Here is a 23,580-nt window from a genome sequence, read left to right on the forward strand (position 1 = left end):
ATGGACCCGTGGAGTGCAGTCGCGGATGAAGTGGCTTTGGAGGGACTGGATGGGATAACTATTCCCACCCTGTGGATTCGACTAGAGGATAGACTGCCCAGGTTTCCCCTCAAGTTTGACGACTGCACGAAGGAGCTTATCTGGAGGTCACTTATCAGCAACACCGACCTGAAATTTTATGAGCTCCCAGAGGAGAGAGGGGATGTTGTGTTGACAGACAGGTGAGTTTATCATGGAAGGCTGAGTTCTGTCCACATGAACGAACTGAGCTGAGCTGAGCTGAGCTGAGCTGAACTGAAGTGTTTAGAAAGATTTATATACTTCCCTAACAAGATAATACACAGAACACACCATCAGAAAAACCAGCAGTGTGCAGGTTGACACCGTGTGCTCTTGCAGTGTTCAGTTAAAAAAAAACAATAGTATACAGATCAAAAATACCATGTGCAAATTTAAGAAAGTTTGTAGTGGGAATATCTTCACTCGAAGAAATACACCCAGTTGCCAACTAACACAATCTAATACAAACATCCTTACAAACAATCCTCCCTTCATGAATGTTATAATGTTCTGTTTTTGTTGAAACTGAAATATAGCATCTATCTGTTGTATAGCCTGCCCTCATGAATTTGAATAACGCAATGCAGCTCAACAGCACCACAAACTATATCCTCCAAAATGATTCTACAGTTGAATCTACACCTCAGGATGACAACATTATAGACTCTAAGCATATATGAAAAATATATGGTTAATGAAAAAAGGGATAGATTACACAAGCTGTTATGTTTCAGTTTTCATTTTCATTTTCATACATATATTCTGCCAGGGGTATTTCTGTTATCTCTGTTATGTTGAACTGATCATTTTGACATGTTGCATTATGAAGCTCAAAGTCAACTCTGTGTGCTTTTAGTCTGAGATTGTTCGTAATGGTTTGTGCTCTGCTCCTTTGAATGAAGGGAATTCTTACACTGGTCCTTACTCTACTTCTGTAAAGTTTGGTGACAGAGGTATATTTAAGATAATTGAGGCAAGAGAGGCTGAAATATAAAAATCCCAAATGTCTTACATTTCCTCACTAGCATCTTTGATTACACCTTCTCCATCTGCTTAACGCCATGGGCATCTTTCAAACTTAAAATCCTTGTTTGTAACACTGGCTTTCTGTCCAAAAAATAACCTTGACAATGTCAACCTGAGATGACATCATTTGAGATTATTTTGCCAGGTTCCAAAATATTGTGGAAAGCCTGAAACCAGAAGAGTGCTGGCTGTTTTATCAGCAGATTTATTCCCCTGCTTTTGGACTGAAGTGTTCAGCAATCACATACAGGTGTAATGTAAAGACAGTGAATCAACTTTCTTTGTAGGATATTTCATGTTCCATGTGCTTCTTTGTATTAGTGTTTGGATGCCATAACATAGACTTTGTGCTTTGTGCATGGCTGTGTTTGTTTTCAGGTTTAAAGAGAATGATCCAGAGGCAGGCACTGAAACAGCACAGAAGTTTCCTGAAAAAAAGAAAGATGTCTACCCCGTCCATATTATTCTAGAAAACAAGGATGGGATACAGGGCTCGTGTGCCTTCTTCATAGACAGGATAGACATCACTAAGCATGTCCGCTCCAAGTCCCTCACCGCATTGGTCAAATTGGAGGAGGCTCTGGAAAGGTTGGTAGATATTGTTTGAAAAGTATTCAATGTAGCAACAGCTTTTTACAAACCAGCCACCACCTACACACAAAATTGATATGTGCACTGATTTAAGCATTCTGCATTTGAAAAATTTAGATTTTTATTGAGGTCATATGAACCATGAAAACAAGCATTGTGTTATTAATTAGATATGGAGCAAGGAATGTTAGATTTTATCAAAGCATTGTGTAATATTTAATAACTCTATCAGTTGGTTGGTTAGAACAATATAATAACAATAAATTGCATAGAGTTGTAAAGTTGGCAAACTTTCAACCTTTCTCTTAATTAAATACTAATAAATGCTAAAAATAAATGTTGGAACTAAAGAAGTCATTGACATGATAGTGAACATATTTATAGAATCTGCTTGAATCTGTCTGAATTTTAATAACAGATTGCTGGTAAAAACACACACACCAACAATCCTTTAATACCATCAAGTCTTAGTTACAAGTGCGATGGATTCGGTAAAATTAGAAGCAACTAGAAACCCCCAACAATGTCGGCTGCTTATACTGAGCATTGTTTAGTTATGACATACAGGCTTTAGACCTTTATCAGGTAAGATTCCTTGACCGATTGTAAAAATTTAATTAAAGCAGAAAAACAGTTTTTTTTCTGATTCAGTGTTTGTGAAAAATGAATTAATTGAAATTCCAGATTATACTCTTCTCAGCTCAATGCATACTTACTTATGTATTTATAGTATGCCTGTACACTTTCCTCTCTTTGTTTAAATGGTATTCTGACAAATAAACAATTACCCTATATTTCAGATTGTCTGTTTTGACTTAACTATTTTTCACTCAAAAACCTACAAATTAGTAAACAAAGAGCACAAACAATAAATTAATCTAATCCTGAATTAATCACAAGAACCAAAGTGAGATAATATAAGTTTACTGCAAATTGTACATTTGTCTTATGTTCCACTTTTTTTCTTCTTGCTAACTGCCTCCTCCTCAGATATGGCCGAAAGCTTGTTGTGGTGGCATCTCAGTCTCTGCGATTCCGGACTCTGATCGGTAGCGAGAGTGATCCCGATTTAAAACTGAACGACGACTCTTACTGTGTGTTGGAAAGAGTGGGCCGAGCCCGCTGGCAAGGAGAGCTACAGAGTGATCTACATGGATCCTCTTTCAAGTAGGAGACACATACACACACTCATGTAGCTCAGGGTCGTTACTGTTCTGGGTTTGCTTTGTCACAAGCCGATGTGCTCAGTTGTCTCATAACAGCCAGTGTTGTGTTTCAACAGGACCGATGCTCGAAAGTTGCACTACATGAGGAAGTCTCTCGTCAAGCATGGACTCATCAGCATGCAGTCTCATGTCACACGAGTGAAGTCAGGACAACAGCAACACTCCATACTTCTGCTTCTCAAACGCTTCCACATAAACAGGTTTGTTTAGTGTCTTCGTCTCTTTTTTTCTCTCAACAGCGTTTCACTGTTGTGCACATATGGAGGAAAGATGAGGGAACAAAGCCGATGTTTGTGCTTTTGTAAAAGTAGTATTAAGATTTTCTTTGTCTTTGTCTCTCTTTTTGGAGAAATTCCTCTTAACCCTTTCTCCTCTTTCAGGAGGTCTAAGTATGACATACTGATGGAGTACGTGTCCAATGTCCTCCAGCAGTTACCTGGTCAGTTTGCCACTTTGATCACATTCAAAGAGCAACTTGTGAGTATCACTCTGTGAGGGTCTGTCGGACTGTGTGTGTGTTCCTCTGTCTGTCTGTGGTGATAATAGTGTGTTTTCTTGCAGAACATGAGTGACAGTACTTTCAAGCGTGTGTGTCAATACATGCGAACATCCAAGTTGGTCGAGTTTTGCCAGTACCCTCTGGAGGACTTGGATCCCAGCGCTGGGCCCTGCACCACCAAAAAAGGTAACATGCCCCTGAAGCACCAGTGAGAGATAGTGAAACAGTTGAATTGTACTAATTGAACTAACTAATAGTCTTTTGAAATGTTACAAATACTTTGTAAACTCTCTGTAGGCAGACTATCCAAATAAAGTGTAACCTAATAAAGTGATGTAATAAATAAAAGAATTTACAAACATTATTTTTGATGCGGAAAAGCATAAATACATATTATATGTATTATATCTTATTGCCATATGCCTGACACGAGCACTGAGTTATCGTACTTGTGTTCCCCAGGGAATAAAGTGCTTGTGCGCTGTTTGAGGCTGCTGAAGCCTTATTCAAGGAAGGGTGTCACTGATGATGACGATGATGATGAGGATGAGGAAGATGACTCCGGAGCAAGAAGAGGAGCTTTCCCTCAAGAGCCGCGAATCATGGAGAAGGATGTGCTGTCACAAGCCTATCACATCGGTACGGTGCATCAATGCCTTCTTTCGAAAAACAGGAAATCCAGGAAAATGTGGAAAAGTGATTAGATTTAAAAGTTGTCAAGTCTTTGTAAATTTGATTTTGTCAGTGGCAGAAACAAGCACATGGGGTTATCCACCAGGTTGTCCACCGCAGTCCAGAAATGCAAAAGTGACACATTTTCCAGAGTGCTCCAGATTATTGCAGATGAAATGTAGATGTTGTTGAGGAAACTCTTCTCATGTTTTTCACCCGTGACTTAATGCTTAAAATCAGCGCTTAATCCTCAAATCCATGGTTTCTATTCAGATCCGATGTTCGAAAGGACAGAGCCAACAAACAAAATTAGCATTGTCCAAGAAGTTATGGATTACACTCTAATTATGCAAATAACTTTTCTAACCTCCAAATGATTATTGCATCAATTCTTTTTTTGTTGTCATGCAGTGTTATCCTCTGGCACAAAGGGAATCCCCAAGACTGGTATCGGGTACAAGATGAACGTTGGTAAACTGGAGTCTCGTATGCTCTGCCGAAGACTGGAGAGGGAGGGTTTAATTAAGGTAAGCTTCAGGCTGTAAACAGTGTTTTCCACATTTTTTTCTATATTGGAAACAAAAAAATAACTAAATTTACTCCTTAGCAAAAAGACTTTTTAGTTCACAATGGTCCATTTGTTTGTTGACTTTTATTTATTTTTTTATCCTCAAAAATGATTTTACAGTGTGGATGTTCTTACAGGCAAAAACATCAGATTGTTTTTTTATATTTTGGTAAAAACTAAAAATACACTGTTCCAAATTATTATCCAGAAAACAAAAAGTTAAAAAGGTCATAAAGAACCTGAAACTGAAATCTGTTGTAATTGTTACACGAACAGATCATTTAAAAAAAAAAACAAATAAACATTAAAAACAAAACAGCAGCGGTCAACCACCCGAAAGAAAAGCCTTCCTCTTTGATTCGCTGTGATGAACCCCCCCATCTGATGTTCATGTTACCCCTCAGGATGGATTGTAATCACGTTGGTGGTCCCTGAACGTTTCATCTAGCACCATCATCTGGTCAAAATTTCAGTCTATTGATTCAACCTTCAGGGCTATTTGATTACATACCATTTTATTATGATGTAAATGTGTTTCAGTTTTATGTGTGTGATGTCTTTCACCCTGCAGGGGTTCATGGAGGATGAGGGTCGGCAGAGGACTACAAAATACATCAGCCATAAGTGTGTATCTATAAATGAGAATATATTTCTAAATTCTTATTTTAACACCTCATTATATCAGATACTATAGAATCAATATTATTGTTCTGCTCACTTCTCTCGACAGGTCTGTGGGTGTGAGCGATCAGCTCCAGCTGTTTGCTAAGGAGCAGGAACGCAAGAAACTCCTCTACTCGTCTGCACCACGAGCATCACATGCTGCACCTGCCACCCCTGAAACGCCATCATCCTCAAAGTCGACAGCGTCAAAAAAGATTCGGAAAGCAGGTGGAGAAGGAGACAAAGGTGCCATGGAGGGTGGGCAGACATGTAGTGATGAAGGGTTGGATGGAGGCAGAGGTAAAGTAAGAGGAAAGTCAGGAGCAAGAGGAAAGACGACAGGGAGGAAAGGCAGTGAGACACAGACCGACCAAGTACAACCTACACCGGGTAAATGTGAGTCCTCATTAACCCTGTGCACATTTCACAACAGATATTATTTAAAAAGGACTGTGTTAGCCAAAATCTAAACTCTCATAATTATCCCAACTTCTCATAATGAAAGAGCTGGTTTAATTACAGCTCTTTATGTTGTTTCACCCTCTTTCTTTTTTTAAATTCCTGTCATCCTTCAGGTGAAACCTCGGCATGCAGTGAATCCAACACCAGTGTGGCACCTGACGTTCTCAACACAGGTAAATTGCCTGAACTGCTACACGTCATTCACAGCCAACAAAAGTGTTGCTAAGAGGTATTTTACCTCTCATGACTCGCCCTTGCAGCATCGTTTCATACTTTCTTTGACATGATACAGTATTTTTTTTATGTATTCCTCCTTATTCTGTTTAATCACAGTTATTGTCTCTTCTGTCAGAGCAAGCTGCAACTGAGGAAGGAGAACAATCCAACTTGACTCCTGCCAGTTCTTTACCTCAGAGCGCGGCATCGCCCAGTCACCCAGCAGACAACAACATTGTGGTTGTTAAAGATGTTTGTGAGGGGCAGGTCAGTCTGATGAGTTGCTTTCACTAGTTTGTTTTTTCCAGCTAGAACTCGATGTTCTGGCTCTGGCTTTTTAGTACGAGGACTTTTTGACTTTTTGAATTTATGTCTTGTGTCAGTATCTCAACATCTGGATTGGTACAAACTTTTATTTAGTTTTATATTTTATCATGTGTATATGTATAGATAGAAAAGGTAATTAACTAATTTCGTCAGCAGATCGTAATGATTTTTCAATAACCTGCATTTTCTCATCTAAAATCATAATTCAATCAACAGTTCTTCAAGAAAACGAGACATTTGTATCTGAAAATGTTCATGTGTTCACGTATGGGATTCACCCTGAAACGTCTTGGTCTTGATACAGCAAACTGTCACTAAGCTGCACTTTTGCGGGGGCTGAAGGCTTCAGTTAAATTTTAAACCAGCTTTGAAGAACCAGATAATCCAGATTTATGTCAAACCATCAACGATCTAATCTGGATCAGTTATCCACATATGAAGAATGGGGCCCAGGTTGAAGGTAATCTGTTTGAGATGGGTAGATGAAAGTAACGGCTCTCTCCACCTCCTTCAGAGCCCCAGTCCAAAAAAACCCAGAAAGTCTTTGGAGAGGTCTCATGAGACGTACCGCCTGCTGAAGAGGAAGAACCTGATCGTCGAGGCCGTGCGCAACTTCAAAATCATAGAGGGTCTTTTCCCGTCAGTTTGTCTCAAATGTTCTATCAGTTTATTCCAAAGCATTTTATCGTACAATAGAAAAAGGAAACAAGAAAACCCGTCAACATGCTGTCTTTCTCCAGCTTACAGAAGATGATCAATGACGAAGAAAAGCAGGATGGAGTCAGCTCAAAGTGCTGCAAGAAAACTATTTTACGTCTCGTCCACGGTCTGTCCAGAGAAGGCTTGCTTAAGATTTACACGACCACTGTCATACAGGACGGGATCACCAAGAAGGTACGAGCACACGCCACACGCCACGCCACACCTTGATGGTCATTTCCATACCTGACTCCATATCTTTTCTCTTTCATTACATCCACTCCCTGTGGTAAAATAAACTTAATTTAACTACTCAGTCAGATTATTTTTAGCAGAGACAATTGCACAGAGTGGAGACTAGAAAAGAAATAATACGTTTTATATTACTACCCCCACCCCTCACCTCCTCTGTCTGTCTGACGTTCTTGCACATGCAGGTTGAGATGGTGGTTCATCCGTCCATTCAGCCCAGTGATGACATAGTGCACAGAGTTATCGAGCAGGTCCGTTTCAAAATCTCCAGCTCTTACTCGGCCGTACGGTGAGTGTAAACTAAATATTTTAAAACAAGTCAGTGAGGAATCCAGAATGTCTGAGTAGTATACTGTATGTTAGCTCGTTCCCGCTGTCTGACTCCTGAGACTTTACCTCATTTTATCAGTTTCTCAGTGTAACTGTGTACTGCATACTCAACCCTGACTTATTATTGCTCTGTTTATAACCATGGGACATGTCCTGTAGCCTGTTTCTTGATCCAGCCTCTTGTTTTTCCTCTGCTGTGCCTCAGTCTGCAGCACGCTGAAGAGAAATTGAGAGAACAAGAATCAGAGTCTGAAGAGGCGAGCACAGGCTCAAATAGCAAGGCTGACAAGAGGAGAGCAATCCTTAAAAACGAGGAGTTCAAGCCCACTACAGGTTCTGTTTGATTGTATACCACAGAGTACAAAGGGGAGGACTGAATGACTGTATATTCATTGATAGGTTTTTCTTCCTCCTCTAATTATGTGTCACTTATCCATTGTTTTGTTCTTGGTCTTCTGCCTCTCTCTGGTTTTATAGTTCGAGGATTGGGTAAGACTTTTGGCTTCCAGCCTAAGATGCATCGTCTGCGTGTTGTTCACAACTTCTTGTGGTACTTGATGTACGGACACCCACTCAGACACAACTCCACCAGCTCTGACTCAACCGGCGAAACGCCAGCAAACTTGTGCAGCTCTGATCCTGAAGCCAAACACCAAGACAAGCATGAAAAACAGGATCTGAAAGACACACAAAACTCCACAAACACAGACCGACAGACACAGTTGCCTAAAAAAGCTGCCGCCGGCTCTGAAAAGCCACAAATTGCAGATTCAGCTGTGTCTAAATTGGACGAGACATCAGGTGATGAAGAGGAGGAGCAGACGGATGAATCACCACCTGGTCGCTCTCAGTCTGACCTGAAAGGTGAGAGCATCATGAGTGGAGCTATGTATGTGTAGTAGCAAGTATTAGTGAATGTGGGTACAGTAGTTATTTTAATTATTGAGACAAAAATTGCTCTTTCAGAGTTTCCTATCTACACGCTTTGGTTTTTCTGTAATCTTCTGTCTGTCTCTGATAGTTTACACTGATGAAGAGTCGTGGAAGAAGTTCATTCCTCCTGTTCGTGCACACAAAGAGTTTAGTGGCGGCTGGGCGATGGTGGGCGACCTGCTCCTCTGTCTGCCTCTCTCCATCTTCATTCAGGTCATACAGATCAACTATAAGGTGAGCTCATGTTTCGTTCTGTTTTTAAAACAATGTTACGCAGTTATTTCACTTTACTTTTCTGTATAGTAGTTGTGTCTGAAGAATTACGTTGACATGGTGTTACTTTGCATCAAATAATTAACTGTAAATATATAAAACACCTTTTTCAAGCATTTGATTTGAAAGAAAGCTTTAAATTTTAATATTACATTTATATAATTACTCTGTCGTCTCAATCTGCCTCATGAAGGAACTCTGCAGCTGCTGCGGTACCATTTATAAACGTTATACATACTTTCACATTTAATTTTATTGTTGAAAACCTGCACGGAACAAGGGAAGAGTGAATCCAAAGAGTTATAATGTCTTTGTGGCCGACAGCCGAAAAAACAAACATGATTTGACATGTTCTTACTGGAAAAACAAGAAATAATAGTCATGTTGTTGACAGAAAATAAACAGATTTTCTGCTTTTCCCTGTTTTATATCATTATAATGAGATATGAGATATTGTTGATGGCCCATTTCTTGTAGAAACTTGTAATGCATGAGGATGCACGACATAAAAACACTCGTGTCCGCAGGTGGATGGACTGGAGGAATATCTCAACGACCCTGTGAAGCAACACCATCTTGTTAGATCGCTGCCCGCCAGAATGAGAAGACAGCTGCTTTATAAACGGTGACTTTCTTTCTCCTTCGCTCTCTCTATAACGCATCATAACTGTGATTCTGAACTCACTGTTTATGGGCTCTTCATACCAGGAAATACCTGTTCTCATTTCATGAGAACCTGCAGAAGTTGGTCTACATGGGTCTGCTGCAGTTTGGTCCTTTGGAGAAGTTCAAGGAGAAAGATCAGGTACGCAGTCTGTCAGTGCAAACACAAACACAAACACAAACACAAACACAAACACAAACACAAACAGAGAGGATTAAGAATAGATCATCATCATCATCGTACTGCTGCTCTGATCCTCTAATAGACCACTGACTTGTATTTGGCTTTTATTCACCGTTTACATTCAAACATACAAATATCAATATCTGTAAATGTGTCTATACACAATTTAGAATATTTATAGCGTGTGCTTTGAATAAAGCATGAACGTTTTAATTGAATTCTCCATTCATATCTTTATATAAAGGTGTTTGTGTACCTGAAACGTCACGCCACCATCGTTGACACCACCAACGCTGAGCCTCACTACTGGCTGGTCACAGAGTTATCTGACAAACCGTTCGAGAGGCGCCAGTACACATTCAACACTCATGAGGATGTTGAAAACTACTGGTTCGACCTGATGTGTGTCTGCCTCAATACACCACTGGGTACATGCACACACACACACACACACACACACATTTATAAAAGCAGAATCACTCACAGCGCTGGCAACCATATGGAAAAATATAATGTCACCTTTGTAAGACGTGTATGTCTCTTTGTTTGTTTGTTTTTTAGGGGTAATCCGTAGTAAGAGAAACGTGACAGATGACGACTCTGCTCCTTCTTTTGTGCAAGACCGCAACGTGTTTGTAGGAATGGCAAACCTGCTAAAGTAAGTGCAGTGAGACTTTTTCTACTTTTCCTCTTTTCCGCTTTGTTTTTCTTTTTTTTCAGGTTTAAAATAATAGTGAACTCAAGGAACATGAAATTTAAGTTTTTCCTTCTATGCTAAACTTTACAAATGCAGATCACCACCAGTGTGTTACTTAGAAGTGTGAGTGATGTTATTATGTTTCTCTACACACACACACACACACACACACAAACACACACACAGGGGCAGTCGTGAGGTGTGTGATGACGGGTCGATACCAGGAGACGGTAAAGGAGCCGGAGGTCTGGACTCTGAATTTTTTGCTCATCTTAAAAGGAACTGGTTGTGGACGAATCACCTACTTTCTGTCAAACCGGTAAATAATACAAAACACAGGTGAACATGGACAGTGTGTGTTTGTGTGCTTTTGGCATTTTGGGCACATGTATCAGTTGTTTGTTTGTTTTCTTTTTTTAAGAGCTCAACCGGTTTGGAAGCGAAGGAAAACAAAATCAGACTGAAGAGCTTGCTGAGTAAGAATGCTCTCAGGATTGCTCTTAAAGCTGGTGAGTCACTTTGAACATAATGAATTTCTGTGTCCAGTCGTAACAAAGCTTTCATAGCTCTGTGTGACAAGTCGACTTCTTGCTTTAATCCAGCATTAACAATCCCTAAAACAGATGAATGGATACGGGTACAACACTGTATTAGAGTCTCATTGATGGTGTCATTATGCAGCTATTTTAATTTCAATCTTGTGTTGCGGCACACTCTTGTGTTGGCTTTGAGGAGAGAAGAGCCATTACAGCCGCACTGTCACTGTCACTGTTATCTTACTCATCAATGACATAGTTTTTATACGTCTATTTAACAGGAGGAATGACTACACCTCGATATGTGACCACCAAGCGACCACTGCTGTTAGAAAATGTAGAGGTATAAGGTTCTATCATTTTTTATTTCATTATTTTATTATTATAATTTTGTTTTATTTATCGGTACATCGCTTGTAATAAACAGTTTTGTCTGCTTTAACTGCAGCTGTGTCGGCTCCAGCAAGTACAATTTCTTGTTCCGATATTTACCTAATTAGAAAATGACAATAACAATGTTAAAGGAGCTATTTACATTGAAGATGTCATTTTCAAAACAATTAACCATCTGTTTCAATCCATTATGAGTCTGTTATGATCAATGTCACTCAGCAGTGAGCACGGTTGGTTGCCCCGAATGTTATAAGAATTTGCTCACATGCCCTGTCTCAAAAAGTGTCAGTAGTGGAGAGTAATAGACTTGCACTTATTTTTAAACAATGTTGGGTTAGTGAGGTTTTGTTTACCCCTGCAGATGAGAACAAAGAGCAGAGGCTTCAAACAATGTTTCTCGTACTTGTGTCTTCGTAACCAGGTGGATATAGAGCCTGCTAGCAGAAACCAGAGGGTGGTCGGTGGAAAGAGACAGAAGAGGAAGAGAAGCAAGAAGGAGGTTGTCAAGGTCCCACGCAAGAAGAAGAAAGGTGCAGGACACCTAAACATGAAAGTAAACGCATGTGTCTGATGGACTGGAAAAAGGAAAGCTGACAGTCTGTGTGCGTGTTTGTTGTTTTGCCTTAAAGAGCCAAAGAAGCGCACCCCTGCCCACGACGAGGCGGACCACCGAGCTTTGAAAATGATGACCAGACAACGAGTCTACTGGTCTGTGCAGGAAGACTCACTGATGATGCTCTGCAGCGTGGCCTCACACCTGCTCAACAGCAAGGTACACGCACACACACGCACACGCACACACACACACACACACACACACACACACACACACTTAAAAAACACAGGTGAGTACATTTAGCATAGACATCTTTGGATTAGTTGGGTTTTATTTTTTATGATTCATTATATGTTTTTTTAGTCTAAGGTCAGTAATGTAACATTACAATAAACTCTTTGTCTTACCTAATTATAAATATAATTATATATATAATTAGGTCTCTTCTTGTGTTACTACTATTTATCCTTTATTTAGCTGTTGCAAAGGAAACATAGAGTATATTGTTGATGTGTTGCAGTTGAAAAGGCCCTTCATACCTCACTGTGGTGTGAGAGACCTGCTCCACGCAGAGTTTGAGATGTCGATGGATAAAACATCGGTTGCTGTCGGACGTCGCTCGCGATACATCCTCAAAAATCCTCAGACGCTTCTGAACTACAGGTGGCTACAGATTCAGACACGCTTTAAAACACTTTTAAGCACTTCCTGAAGTGTCACTCATCCAAAGTTGTGCGCCGCAGGATCTGTCTGGCTGAGGTGTACCAGGACAAATCTCTGATGAAACTGTTGGAGGAGAAGAAACCTGGTGATCCTGATAAACCAGAGGTGGGTTTTTCTTTTGTTGTTGTTGCTGTTTTGTTACTGACTTTATGACTTCACAGTTGAATATTTCCGTCTGTGTTGTTTTAGGATTGCGCAGAAGCTTTCTCAGAGTACGCCAGGCTTCTCAGGCAGAAGTTCAGCACTGTCATGAGCACTCGTGATATGACCATGCCTGACACGAAACAGCAGCTCTTCTCGCGGTAAGAAAAGGAGGAGGTTGGATGTGCCGGCTTCAGACACGTAGCTGAGTGTAGCGTGTAATGTAACAGTGTGCTGTATGTGTGTGTTACAGGTTTAAGGTTTCCACAATAGACAATGGAAAGTGGGTTTCAAGCAAAGATGCTCTCAACAGGTAACGATTCAGTTTGATTTTTTGTTTTATTTCTGTTGAATGTATTTGGATTCTTATGGTGGCAGTTAATTGTATGTGTGCGTTTGTCCATTGCAGCACAGACGACATTCACGCCATAGTGTTGCATAACTTGATCCAGAGCACTCTGGCCATGACCAACTGTCAGATGAAGTCGTCCAGATCCTTTCAGGTAACTTCCGTTTCATTCCTCTGTTCACAAAGTTTATCAATACAGCATTCAACAATAAAACAGACCACCGTGAAAAATTACGAGCTGCTTTTTTAAAGCTGCCCTTTTCATCTCTCCTCTCCTTCTACACTCGCAAACACAAAACACTCGCAGACTTATGATTGCTCTGTCTCTGCTCTTAGACCTTCCACATGTACAGTAGGTACAACCAGGAGCTGCTGTGCCAAGTCTTCATACAATGCAGGAAGAGAGGTCTGGTTAACCGCCGTCGTGTCAATCAGCCATTTGGGCCAAAGAAGAACCGAGCGCTTCCCATCCTGCCCATGTCCTACCAGCTGTCCCAGTCCTACTACAGGTCATTAGTCATAATTACTTCCATCACTGAAGCTTGCAAAACCCCACTGTTCTATCATGTATCATTTGATTTGATTTGATCATAAGGGACCATGTGAAGATAGATGCTGCCGTTTGATGTGTTGCGCCAGAGTTAGTTTTTCATCTGTGGTTTATTGACAGGAAATGATCATGAATTCAGTTTTTAGTTCAACTAATGCAGTCTAAGAAATGTGTTTCTCTTATTTATCTTATCGACATTGATATAAAAATAGAATAGAAACTCTTTCTATTATTCTATTAAACAATAGTATCATGCAGTACAATTCCACCACAGACTGCAGCCTCCAAAATGATCAAACAGTTTCAACAAAAACAGAAAGTTGTAACCTTCCTGAAGGAGGATTTATTACAGGACTGTTGTACTAAACTGTGCATATTGAATGTATAGTGTACGGTCAGTTACTGATGAACTACGGCTTATGGAAGAGCAATTAAATTTAGGTTTTATTTTGATTTTAAGCATCTTATACAGTGCAATACCATCTCAATACAATTTCACCTCAGTTTTGCTTTGTCATTTTCCAGCTGCCTTCATATTTTCCCAGCTGTAAAGACGAACAAAAAATTTAAAAGAAATTGAATACCTTAAGTCACACGAGGAAAACAAAAGGTCAGGATTAGAGTGTCTGATTATTAGAGAGTGTAAGTGGTTTAACAGGCATCTAATCAGTGAATAACCTTATTGTATTAACACGTGGGATTTAAAAGCAGTTTTAGAAACTCTTTTAGGAAGGTGGTGTTTTAAATGGTAGTTTCTGTAGCAGACGTATGAAATCAGAATAATATGATGAAAACTAAAAACTTTAAGGAAATTGTTGCCATTTCTTTCTGGTATTTTCAAACTCTTTTTTCACCTCTGTACATTTCTTTTCTAACACATGTTCAAACCTCACAGTTGAATTATATCAATCAATCAAAATTACTCTCCCGCTGTTTCCCATACAGATGTTTTTCATGGCGTTTTCCTCACTCGCTGTGCACCGATTCCTTCCGCTTCTTGAGGAATATCATTAACAACGGGACAAGAGACGACAGACCTCTTACTGTGTTTCACCATGAAACTGAAAACAGGTCAGAGAACAGTAATGGAGGGTTGGAGAGAAAAACAGGGTCTAAAAGAAAAGAAAAACAAAGCGGAGGAAAGGCTGAAGGCAGACCAGAGAGTCAACCTGAGGTACAACCAAATACTGAGTCTACAAAGGAAGGAGAGAACGACCAAAGACAAGTGAAAGGAGACGAAAAGCTGATGGATGTAGACATGAACAATGAGGTGATGAACAAAACAGATGAACAGTTAAACCCAGGAGATTGCCTCACAGCCTCCTCTGCTGAAGATCCATCCAGCAGGGAGCAGACAGACGATCATCTGCCCAAAGAAGAGCCATCAGGAGAGGCTGCAGCCTCGAACACAGCACCCAAAGTCCCAGAGGATCCTCCGGATGTGTCTGACATGCTGCAGTTCTCTCTGGACTCTTCAGGTGGCGCCTGTGTGATCAGTCTCAGCCTGATGTCTCTGGGGCTGCTGAGTGTGTACGTGTCCATACCCAAACAGATGGTGGTGGTGGACAGCAACCTGGTGGACAACGATGTGGTCAAGAGGTGAGACACTGTTCATGTTATTAGTTCTTCATTCATGACATGGCTTTATTATTTTATTAAAATATGCCTACAATAACTTCTAATCAAGTTTTTTTTTTATATACTACACCTACAAAAAACATACTCGCCGTTGTACTCTCTGTAGTGGAATTAGTGTTGCATGTTTTGCGCACCACATAAGAACTTTTTTACTAATATTATTATTATTATTTTTGCTGTAACAATCAACAATCATTATATAAAGCTGTTCCTGGTCTCTCTTGCTTCCCTCTCTTGACTTTGATCTTACCCAGTAAAGTGCTTTGAGATAATGTGTATTGGTTATGTTATTTGGCGCTATACAAATACAATTGAATTAAACCGGAACTGTTATCAATTAATCAACAGCTTGACTGACAGAAAGTTAATCAGTTGATTTATCGAGCAAAAATGCCAGAAATTCAGGGTTACAGTTTCTCAGATGTGAATAGTTGCAGCTTTTCTGTGACAGTGAATTGAATACTGGCAGTTCTGTATTATCATTAATTGATTGATTGAATCAGAAAACAATTTAGTTTCAGCCTTAATCTGTTCAGATTTCTTTGAAAATCTAACTTGAGGGGAATTGTGGCCTTTTAGTATGGCAGCACTAGAGGAAGAGGATGACGATGATTACGACGGTGAGGAGTGTGAGGGGAGAAAGAAGCTGGAGGTGAAGGCACATCAGGCCTCACACACCAACTACCTGATGATGCGAGGATACTGCTGCCCAGGCATAGGTACAGTTTCACCTTTCTACTTTGTAGCTGAATGTTTTCTGTAGATATATAATGTGTAAATTTGTCTTATGTCTTATGCCTGGTGGATGGCAGAAAGCAAAGTTTGGTTTTCAGCAACTTAATTTGACCTTGGACAACAAGTGTAACAGTAACGTAGGTGATGAGATGGTGAAACATATTAAATACATATTAACAAGATAATCCCTCTTTTAAAAGCTATTATATACATCTATAAATTATTTATTTACAGGAACACAACCCAAAGTGTTGGAGTTCTTGATTTACAGACAAGTGTGCTCTTTTGTATATTTAGATCAGGAACTGAAACAAATAGTCAATAATTAATCAGTTGATCGACAGAAGATTACAATTTTGACAATTGATTAATAATTGAAAAGTTGTTTATCAAGAAGTAATCTGATTTTAGCCTCTTGAATGTGAGAGTTTGTCTCAAATTTACATCAGTTAAAATTAATATCTTAGGGTTTTGGACTGATGGTCAATAATTCATTGATTTGAATTTGCAGTGAATATAACTGTTGGTCGCAGTCCTATTCAGATTTGTCAAAAAATTTGTTTTGTTTTGTTTCTAGTCAAACTACGTAACCTCAACACCAATGACAACATTGTGGTGGAGTCGTGCATTATGAAGTTGCAGCTGCGCAGCACGCCTGCTCACAACATGTTCACTATGGAGAGTAAGTATCAAAACACTCAACAGATGTACAAACAGATTTTTGATCTGCAAAAAATAATTCTTGATTTCCTTTTTTCTTTCATTTATAGACTGTCCCCCACTGGACCTGACTAAATGCGGTCCATCCCTGCTGCCCCCCATCCTCACCTACACCGTCTGCTCCCCCTCCTCCTCTTCTTCACACAGTGTGGAGGAGTGTGACAGGCTCTTGATTCAGCAAAGAGGATACACTCCTCAGGATATAGAAGCGTGGGCTCAGCTGAGGAGGAGCTTATATGAAGCTGGTCAGAATGGCTTGGACGTGCATGATCTCTACCAGGCTCACACACACCTGGAGGAGCCACGGTCCGGACGCACCAGGAGCCTGCAGCAGTACATGAAGGTAAACACAAGCATAGCTGTTAAAGAACTGGACTGGACTTGTTGTAACGTTCAAGTCACGAAGCTGGTCAGAATGGCTTGGACGTGCATGATCTCTACCAGGCTCACACACACCTGGAGGAGCCACGGTCCGGACGCACCAGGAGCCTGCAGCAGTACATGAAGGTAAACACAAGCATAGCTGTTAAAGAACTGGACTGGACTTGTTGTAACGTTCAAGTCACACCACCCTGTTACTTGTTGTTGCTACGTCTGTCAAGCTTTCTAGTCATATGAAAAAACCCAGATGAAATATCATGAAAAACTTAACGAGTTAATCATAACATACAGAAACAAACAGAAATTATTCTGTTCGTTTGAGGTTTGACTGAAGCTCTTTTAGTGGCGTCATCGCTGTGACACCTGGCTGAGGAATTGGCTCCACAGACGGTTGTGGTTGTGTTATGTGTATTCTCCCAGCTCCAGATATTCTCATGGATGAAAAATGGAAACCTGTCAAATGATAACAGCGGCAGATTTACAACTTGGAATACGTAGTAATATTTGAAACAATGGTCCGTTGGTTTTACACAGAAGTAAACAAAAGCTGCTTCTGGCTGATAACCACCGTTTGTTGGCTAAAATAAGAGCAGTCACTAACGGATGTTAGCAGCTGTAGCTAGCCAGCTGATTAATGCTAACTCCATGAGTTGGCTGAAAACTCTCCAGCAGACTCCAGATCATCTTGCCCATTTTAAAAGGAGAACCTGGTAAAAGGGTCTTTTAATATGCACTTGGTGGCTACATGATAAAATCCTGAGAGACTGAGGCAAAAGTTGCAAATGAGAAAGTCAGCATCCTCACCAGCTGATGATCCATGTAGAGGACATTGAAATGAATGATTCTTCTTTCTCTGTGTTGAAAGAGGTTGTCTGATCTGATGTTTTTTTTGTTTTATTTTGCTCCAGGAGTTACAAGAAGAAGGCCAGGTGGTGAAAGCTGGGGGTCTGGGTGTCCGCTGGGTGCTCACACAGCACGCTGAACCGTGGCTGCTGACTGTAAACACCAAGCAATGGTCCCAGTCACGCTTCACATCTGACAAACTCCCATTTTTGGAGAATGAGCACCACATCCCCTTCATGCGCAAGAGGTCCAGGCTAGAAGGCCAACACGCGGCAGAGGAACCACCAGCCAAAAAACCTGCTGTGGACAGACAAGAGAGCGAAGACAAAGAGGAGGTGGAGGGAGGGTCAAGCGATTTAACAAGAGAGAAACTGAACGAGGAAGCACAGCTGGAAAAGCAGAAAGAGAGTGCAGATGTGGGAAGTGGAGACAAACAGCTGGATTCGAAAGAAGAGGAAGGAGGAAAACAGACGCACCATGAAGTGGAAGCGAAGGAGGATGCTGGACGAGAGAAGATGGAAACTGAGGAGGGACAGGAAGAAGAGAGAGAGCAGAGAGTCAGAAAGGACCGTATACATGCTGAAAGAGATGAAGACGCATGCTCTCCCCTTAATGTTGAGTAAGTACAGACTGTGATCCCAATAATCTTATTGCAGTTAACCGTGCATTTTCCTTTCCTGTATCTAATCTCCTTTTTCTTTCTGTCTCCATCACTGTCATCATCAACCTCACACAGTGAAAATGTGAGTTTCATCAGCCGGCCGTGGCGCATGGTGGATGGTACGCTGAACCGGCAGGTGTGTAAGGGCATGCTGGAGGCCACTCTTTACCACATCATGTCCCGACCCGGACTCACACTGCAGACGCTGGTGGAACATTACAAAGATGTGCTGCAGCCAATGGCGGTGCTGGACCTCATGCAGGTAAACAGAAATACTCTGATGTTTTATTTTACAATACTTTCAATACTCTGAAAGAGTGGTAGAGAAAACCAGCCTCCTGGTCCTCGGTTAATGTGTTGTTTTCATAAATTCATTGTGTTTTCCATTTCCACAGTCCTTATCCCACTTTGTGCAGCAGCACTTTTCCTTTTCCCCGTTAAACTACCATGAATGAAACTCAACACTTCCTCACGAATTTTCACATTAAAAGTATTTCAGCCTTCACTTTATAAGAAAGCGTTGAGAGTGAAAACGTCAGGGAAGGTTGAGTTTTGTTGACAATGGTTTAACATCGATCAGCAGTGTGGTTGTCACGTCTCTTGAATGTGTTTTCACAGACGTAGTATGTGGACATACGTATTTTATTTGACTTAAGTTTCAGGAATTCTCTTAAGTGGATGATAACTTCTTTCCACTCCCAATATTTGTGTGTCCTTGCTGTCATTGATAACTGTTCAATATTTGTTTGACAGTAATCAAGTGACACTGTTAAAACCAGGTTTACAAATGCCTGAATTTACCACTGAAGGTCAAATATTAGATTTTCTACTGGTGCTTCCTCCCCTTTGTTCCTCTGTACAAAGACCTTCATTTGTGTATGCGTCTTTATTTCTTGCTGCGTTTAAGTGATGTGGGAATATTCAGTTGGGCAACTTCATGGCTGAAGTGATGATTGGGAAGTTTTTGTTAATGCTATTAAGATAATAATAATATTTAAACCTTCAATTATGTTTATACAATACACAATTCACTGAATAAAAAAAATAGACTGATGTATCACCCTCCCTCCCTCCTCTGTAGGCACTTATAGACATGGGCTGCGTGACGAAGAAAACTCTGGTTAAAGGTCCTAAGCCCTCACTGTTCACTCGCTCCGTGCACCAGACAAGAAAGGAGACGGACGTGAAGATTGAGGAGCCAGATACAGTGTTTTATGAGCCCACCATCAGCTGCTGCCTGCGGCTCAGCCAGGTGTTACCCAACGAACGTCACTGGAACTACTGTATACCGTGAAAGTCTTCATCCACTTCACACGACCTGCGCGTGATCTTACCTGGCTTGACCTGGCATCAGGTTAGGTACACGATAAGGCTGATGAAGTTGAAGCTTCAAGAAGCTGAGTAAAAAGTTGTATCAGGCCGTTGTGAAACCTAAATAATGTGATTTTACAAAAAGTGTCATGTCATCAATTCTGGTTTTACAGAACAGGGATTTCTTTGTACTTTTTGTTGTTATTTTTGTTCTAAAATTAAAAATAAATTTTTTTTGTGGTCAGTTTTTTATACTCTAATTTAAAATTATAAATAAAAATGCATCACATTACATTCTTGACTTTTGTGTTGCAGCAAAGTGGGGGTGTTTTGGTAGTGAAATTTTTAAGGTATTGTTCCACTCAGGAAGGGTGATGTGAATTTCCTCTTGGCAGGGTTACTTTGAAGCAACATGCCTCATGATTTTATTGGAAGAATACAACTGTTGATCTGGTTAATCTGCCAAATATGATCTCAGTGGGTGTTGGACTTGATGCAGGTTGTGCCATGACACTTGATTCCCATCCTGTTTTCATGGATAACATCCCTTAGTTTGCTGATGCTCTCCTTTTTTGCCAATAATGTATTTGTGTTGGATTTATCAGACTGTTTTTTTTCCAGCCAGCCTAGTGTAGACGGAGTAGAGCGGAGTAGCATGAATTTAGCAGCAGGAATCTGTATTTTGTTACCTGTGTGAGGTGCGCAGGCATTCATGCAGCTGCACAAGATAAAAACAAAACAGGGGGCCGACTCATCAAAACATTGCTCCATAGTGCTCATACTTGTGCAGTGCACTAGTATCAGGGGAGTGTCATATGTACTAACCTCCAGCTAATGAGCTTTGACCACTGACCAACTCAATGAGATAGCTGAGGTCATTTAACCACTCAGTCAAACCATTCCCTCATGCCCTGTACCGAAGCATCTGTGTTTGTCATGATTCTTTATTCATTCATTCAGGTTTTCCTTTTATTATGTCACCTGTCTGTATGTGGACTCAAGGTGAGGAGACCTCTGAAGGACCTGCTGAAGAAAACGCATCCACTGTAAGTTCAACCTGATTTTTCATTTAAAAGGATCAGAATGCACAAGTAGGTGATGTATTCTGCACCTTCACAAACCTTCTTTAGCTCAAACGTCAAAAGTATTACAAATACATTTAAAGAAATATTCAAATAACTAAAAGGAGAAGCAGCAGATCCTCACATTTGAGACGGTGGAACCATGAAATGTTTGGAAAGTTTACTTAAATCAGCTAATTGTTTCAGCTATACTTGTATATATTGTTGGGTAGTTTATTTTATTAAAAAGGATGATATTTTATAACCTCGTCCTGTTTTATATGCAAAAATCTTAATTGGTGAAGTAACTAAAAAGTACATTATTTCCCTCTGAAAGTTAAGTACAAATACCTCAAATTTGTACTTGGCTACTGAGGAGGTTTGGCTGCTGGTGTCTGCACAGCTTGTTCTTGTAATCAGTGACATACTGCAACCTACAATTCCCTTAACGCTTCTGAAGTTAGTAAACATGACACCACCCTCTGAAGCTGTTCTTTTCCAGTGCACTCACACTGGTCTCAGAAAACCTCCAATATTTCTGCTCCTATATGGAGTCCTGTCTTCTTGTGTGTGAACTTGAGAGGGTGAAGCAACATAAGAATATGTTAAAAACGGAGACTTTAAGAATAATGCAGTTGGTAGTGTATAAGGACTGTTGAGGAGTAAATGAGAGTGGAGTGGTGAGCATGACTTTGTCCAGTAATCACAGTAATGGGTGTCAGGAAACGACTTATATCCGCAGGAAGTTGAGGAATGTTCTTATCTTTCTCCAGTTGATCTGGGGTCAGCTTCCTCTGCTCTGTATCCTTGAAGTACCAAACTTTCAGTTTTTACCACATGAGACTGTTGTCTCTGGGCGTGCGTCTATGGACTTCCTTAAATAGATACCACTGGCATCTTCCCAAATACAGACACATTACCTAGATATTAACACACAGCTTCAATTTAATGCAAGCAAAAAGATCTCTGCTGTAACCCCAATAGGCTACGATGGAGGTGAATAGTGTTTTGTTTGTGTTACTTGAAACATTCAAAATTGATATGAATTATACTGGATAATCCAGAGATTTCATGGGAGATATTTTCTATCAGAGTCTTACTAATTGAGCTGCAGAGATTATTAATCATTAATTATTAATTTTGAGTCTGTCGAATTCTTGTGAACGCAATATCTCATTAACATCTTTAGGGAATTTCTTCAAATTTGCCAAAAATGTCCATTTGGACTCAAACATGAACTGATCAAAGTGGTGATCAAAGTTCATGGTCACTGTGACATCACAGAATCCATTTTTGGCCTTATTTTACAAACACATACACTAATTATGACACAATTTAACTCAAACGTCTCTGAGGATAAGATGAAGTGACGACAGCTTTCATCCAAATGGTCCAATGACAACTCCACTGTGTTTCCTGCGGGTCCCCAGCAAAAAGGGGAATCTTTTTTTCTCATTGTGATTCCATCTATTAGTAAAACAAAGACAGAGTGTATGACTGTTTGGATCATGGGTTTCAAACACTTTCTGTAATAAAACATCTAAAAGCAAAAATCTAATCAGAGGTGGGTCTGTGGGTCTAATTCGTGTCAGTTCAGGGATCCTGGATGAGAAAAGGTTTGAGAACCATTGTTGTGAAGTACCTTTTAATATGCATTGGGAGCGGTTTAGGGAGGGTCTATAAACACGTCTAGCCTGGTTCTCAAATGGAGGTCGTGATCTTAAACTGAATAATGTCACTTTCACTTTCACAGGTTTCCAACTTTGAGGACATAACTGAAAAAGATAGGACGTGTGTAGTAAAAACAGGCTGCGGTGCCAACATTGTTCTACTACAATAGACCATTAAATCGAGGGACTGAATTTATATAGTGCATTCACTCTGACCGTCTTCAGGGTTCATGTTTGGTGATTTTCATTTTCTATCTTATGAGAATGGAAAGAAAGTTTTTGGTTCTTTCGGTGGTTTTTCTGATGAGTTCTCTGCGTGACTTCCATGTCTCCAGTTGTGGTAAGTGAAGAGTTTTCCGTCTGTAATCTGCCTTTTATTGTCATCAGGCTATTTGTTGTATAAATGAGTTTTTTGATTATTAATTATTACAATGATGATCTGTACTGGTTGTTTTTGGAAAAAAAAAAAAGGGGCTGAAAGCACCTTTACAATTCAGGACATGTTTTAATACTGTTATTTTTGTGATTCATTTGGGTATTCATTCCTCTGGATTTCACGTTGGCACTTATTTTGTTCTTGTAAAGAAAGCAATTATTATTATTAGTGCCACGGGTGCTCAGCTCCTCCTCTCAGCTATTCTAGCTGTAGAGGAGTGCCTCGGGGCGGATATACATATACATCAAAACGTGCGTCTTGTTCCCGAAAGACGTGCTATGACTTTTGGTGTTAAAATTCCAATTTTTCCCAAAGTTATTCCCAAATTACTGGGAATAAATAATGCATTAGGAATGCATTGGAATTTTCTTTAGAAACCCACAAAATTTCACCTTTTTTCTGAGTCACCCAGCTCTCTCATACCTGCACGTAGAAATGTGATTCAAACTATAAAACGGAGGAAAACTTCTGCTCTCTCAAAAAGACATGAACTGTTTTTACATAACATGTAAACTTTTCAAACTGTGAGCACTCA

General features: G+C 40.2%; 2 protein-coding genes across 3 annotated transcripts in view; both read left to right on the forward strand.

Moving 5' to 3' along the window:
* gtf3c1 (general transcription factor IIIC subunit 1) lies at positions 1 to 20,122 on the forward strand. 2 transcript variants are annotated; one of them, XM_023401252.2, is made up of 40 exons: positions 1 to 221; positions 1,465 to 1,674; positions 2,668 to 2,844; positions 2,960 to 3,103; positions 3,284 to 3,380; positions 3,465 to 3,588; positions 3,865 to 4,041; positions 4,486 to 4,601; positions 5,214 to 5,266; positions 5,373 to 5,701; positions 5,881 to 5,940; positions 6,120 to 6,250; positions 6,825 to 6,949; positions 7,051 to 7,204; positions 7,447 to 7,550; positions 7,797 to 7,924; positions 8,069 to 8,455; positions 8,613 to 8,758; positions 9,325 to 9,422; positions 9,506 to 9,602; positions 9,889 to 10,072; positions 10,206 to 10,302; positions 10,528 to 10,660; positions 10,763 to 10,850; positions 11,159 to 11,220; positions 11,692 to 11,800; positions 11,900 to 12,042; positions 12,347 to 12,489; positions 12,570 to 12,654; positions 12,739 to 12,851; positions 12,944 to 13,003; positions 13,100 to 13,193; positions 13,376 to 13,548; positions 14,535 to 15,188; positions 15,807 to 15,946; positions 16,540 to 16,644; positions 16,733 to 17,025; positions 17,972 to 18,525; positions 18,643 to 18,829; positions 19,649 to 20,122. In XM_023401252.2, the coding sequence occupies exons 1-40, from the start codon at positions 1 to 3 to the stop codon at positions 19,859 to 19,861; spliced, it is 6,708 nt and encodes a 2,235-aa protein (XP_023257020.1). In that variant the 3' UTR covers positions 19,862 to 20,122. The 2 variants fall into 2 exon arrangements, with proteins under 2 accessions (XP_023257020.1, XP_087028775.1); XM_087172649.1 differs by having other exon boundaries at positions 5,373 to 5,695.
* Positions 20,123 to 20,785: 663 nt separating this feature from the next.
* The window catches only part of LOC111651278 (vascular cell adhesion protein 1-like), an 8,539-nt gene continuing 5,744 nt past the window's right edge, over positions 20,786 to 23,580 (forward strand). Inside the window, exons 1-2 of the mRNA XM_023401246.2 lie at positions 20,786 to 20,924; positions 22,693 to 22,949. Coding sequence (XP_023257014.1) covers positions 22,868 to 22,949 — 82 coding nt within the window. The 5' untranslated portion in view covers positions 20,786 to 20,924; positions 22,693 to 22,867. The remainder of the gene's footprint in view (positions 20,925 to 22,692; positions 22,950 to 23,580) is intronic.

Source organism: Seriola lalandi, unplaced genomic scaffold (assembly GCF_002814215.2).
Source record: "Seriola lalandi dorsalis isolate HSWRI2012SDOR001 ecotype SW California unplaced genomic scaffold, Sedor1 jcf7180002053559, whole genome shotgun sequence".
Taxonomy (NCBI): domain Eukaryota; kingdom Metazoa; phylum Chordata; class Actinopteri; order Carangiformes; family Carangidae; genus Seriola; species Seriola lalandi.

What these genes read in the sequence shown, in the direction of transcription:
- gtf3c1 (XM_023401252.2), top strand. Translation starts at nt 1, where the DNA reads ATGGACCCGTGGAGTGCAGTCGCGGATGAAGTGGCTTTGGAGGGACTG. An exon ending in AGTTCAAGGAGAAAGATCAG is followed by an intron (nt 9,603 to 9,888) that starts GTACGCAGTCTG and finishes CTTTATATAAAG; the next exon opens with GTGTTTGTGTACCTGAAACG. An exon ending in CAACATGTTCACTATGGAGA is followed by an intron (nt 16,645 to 16,732) that starts GTAAGTATCAAA and finishes TTTCATTTATAG; the next exon opens with ACTGTCCCCCACTGGACCTG.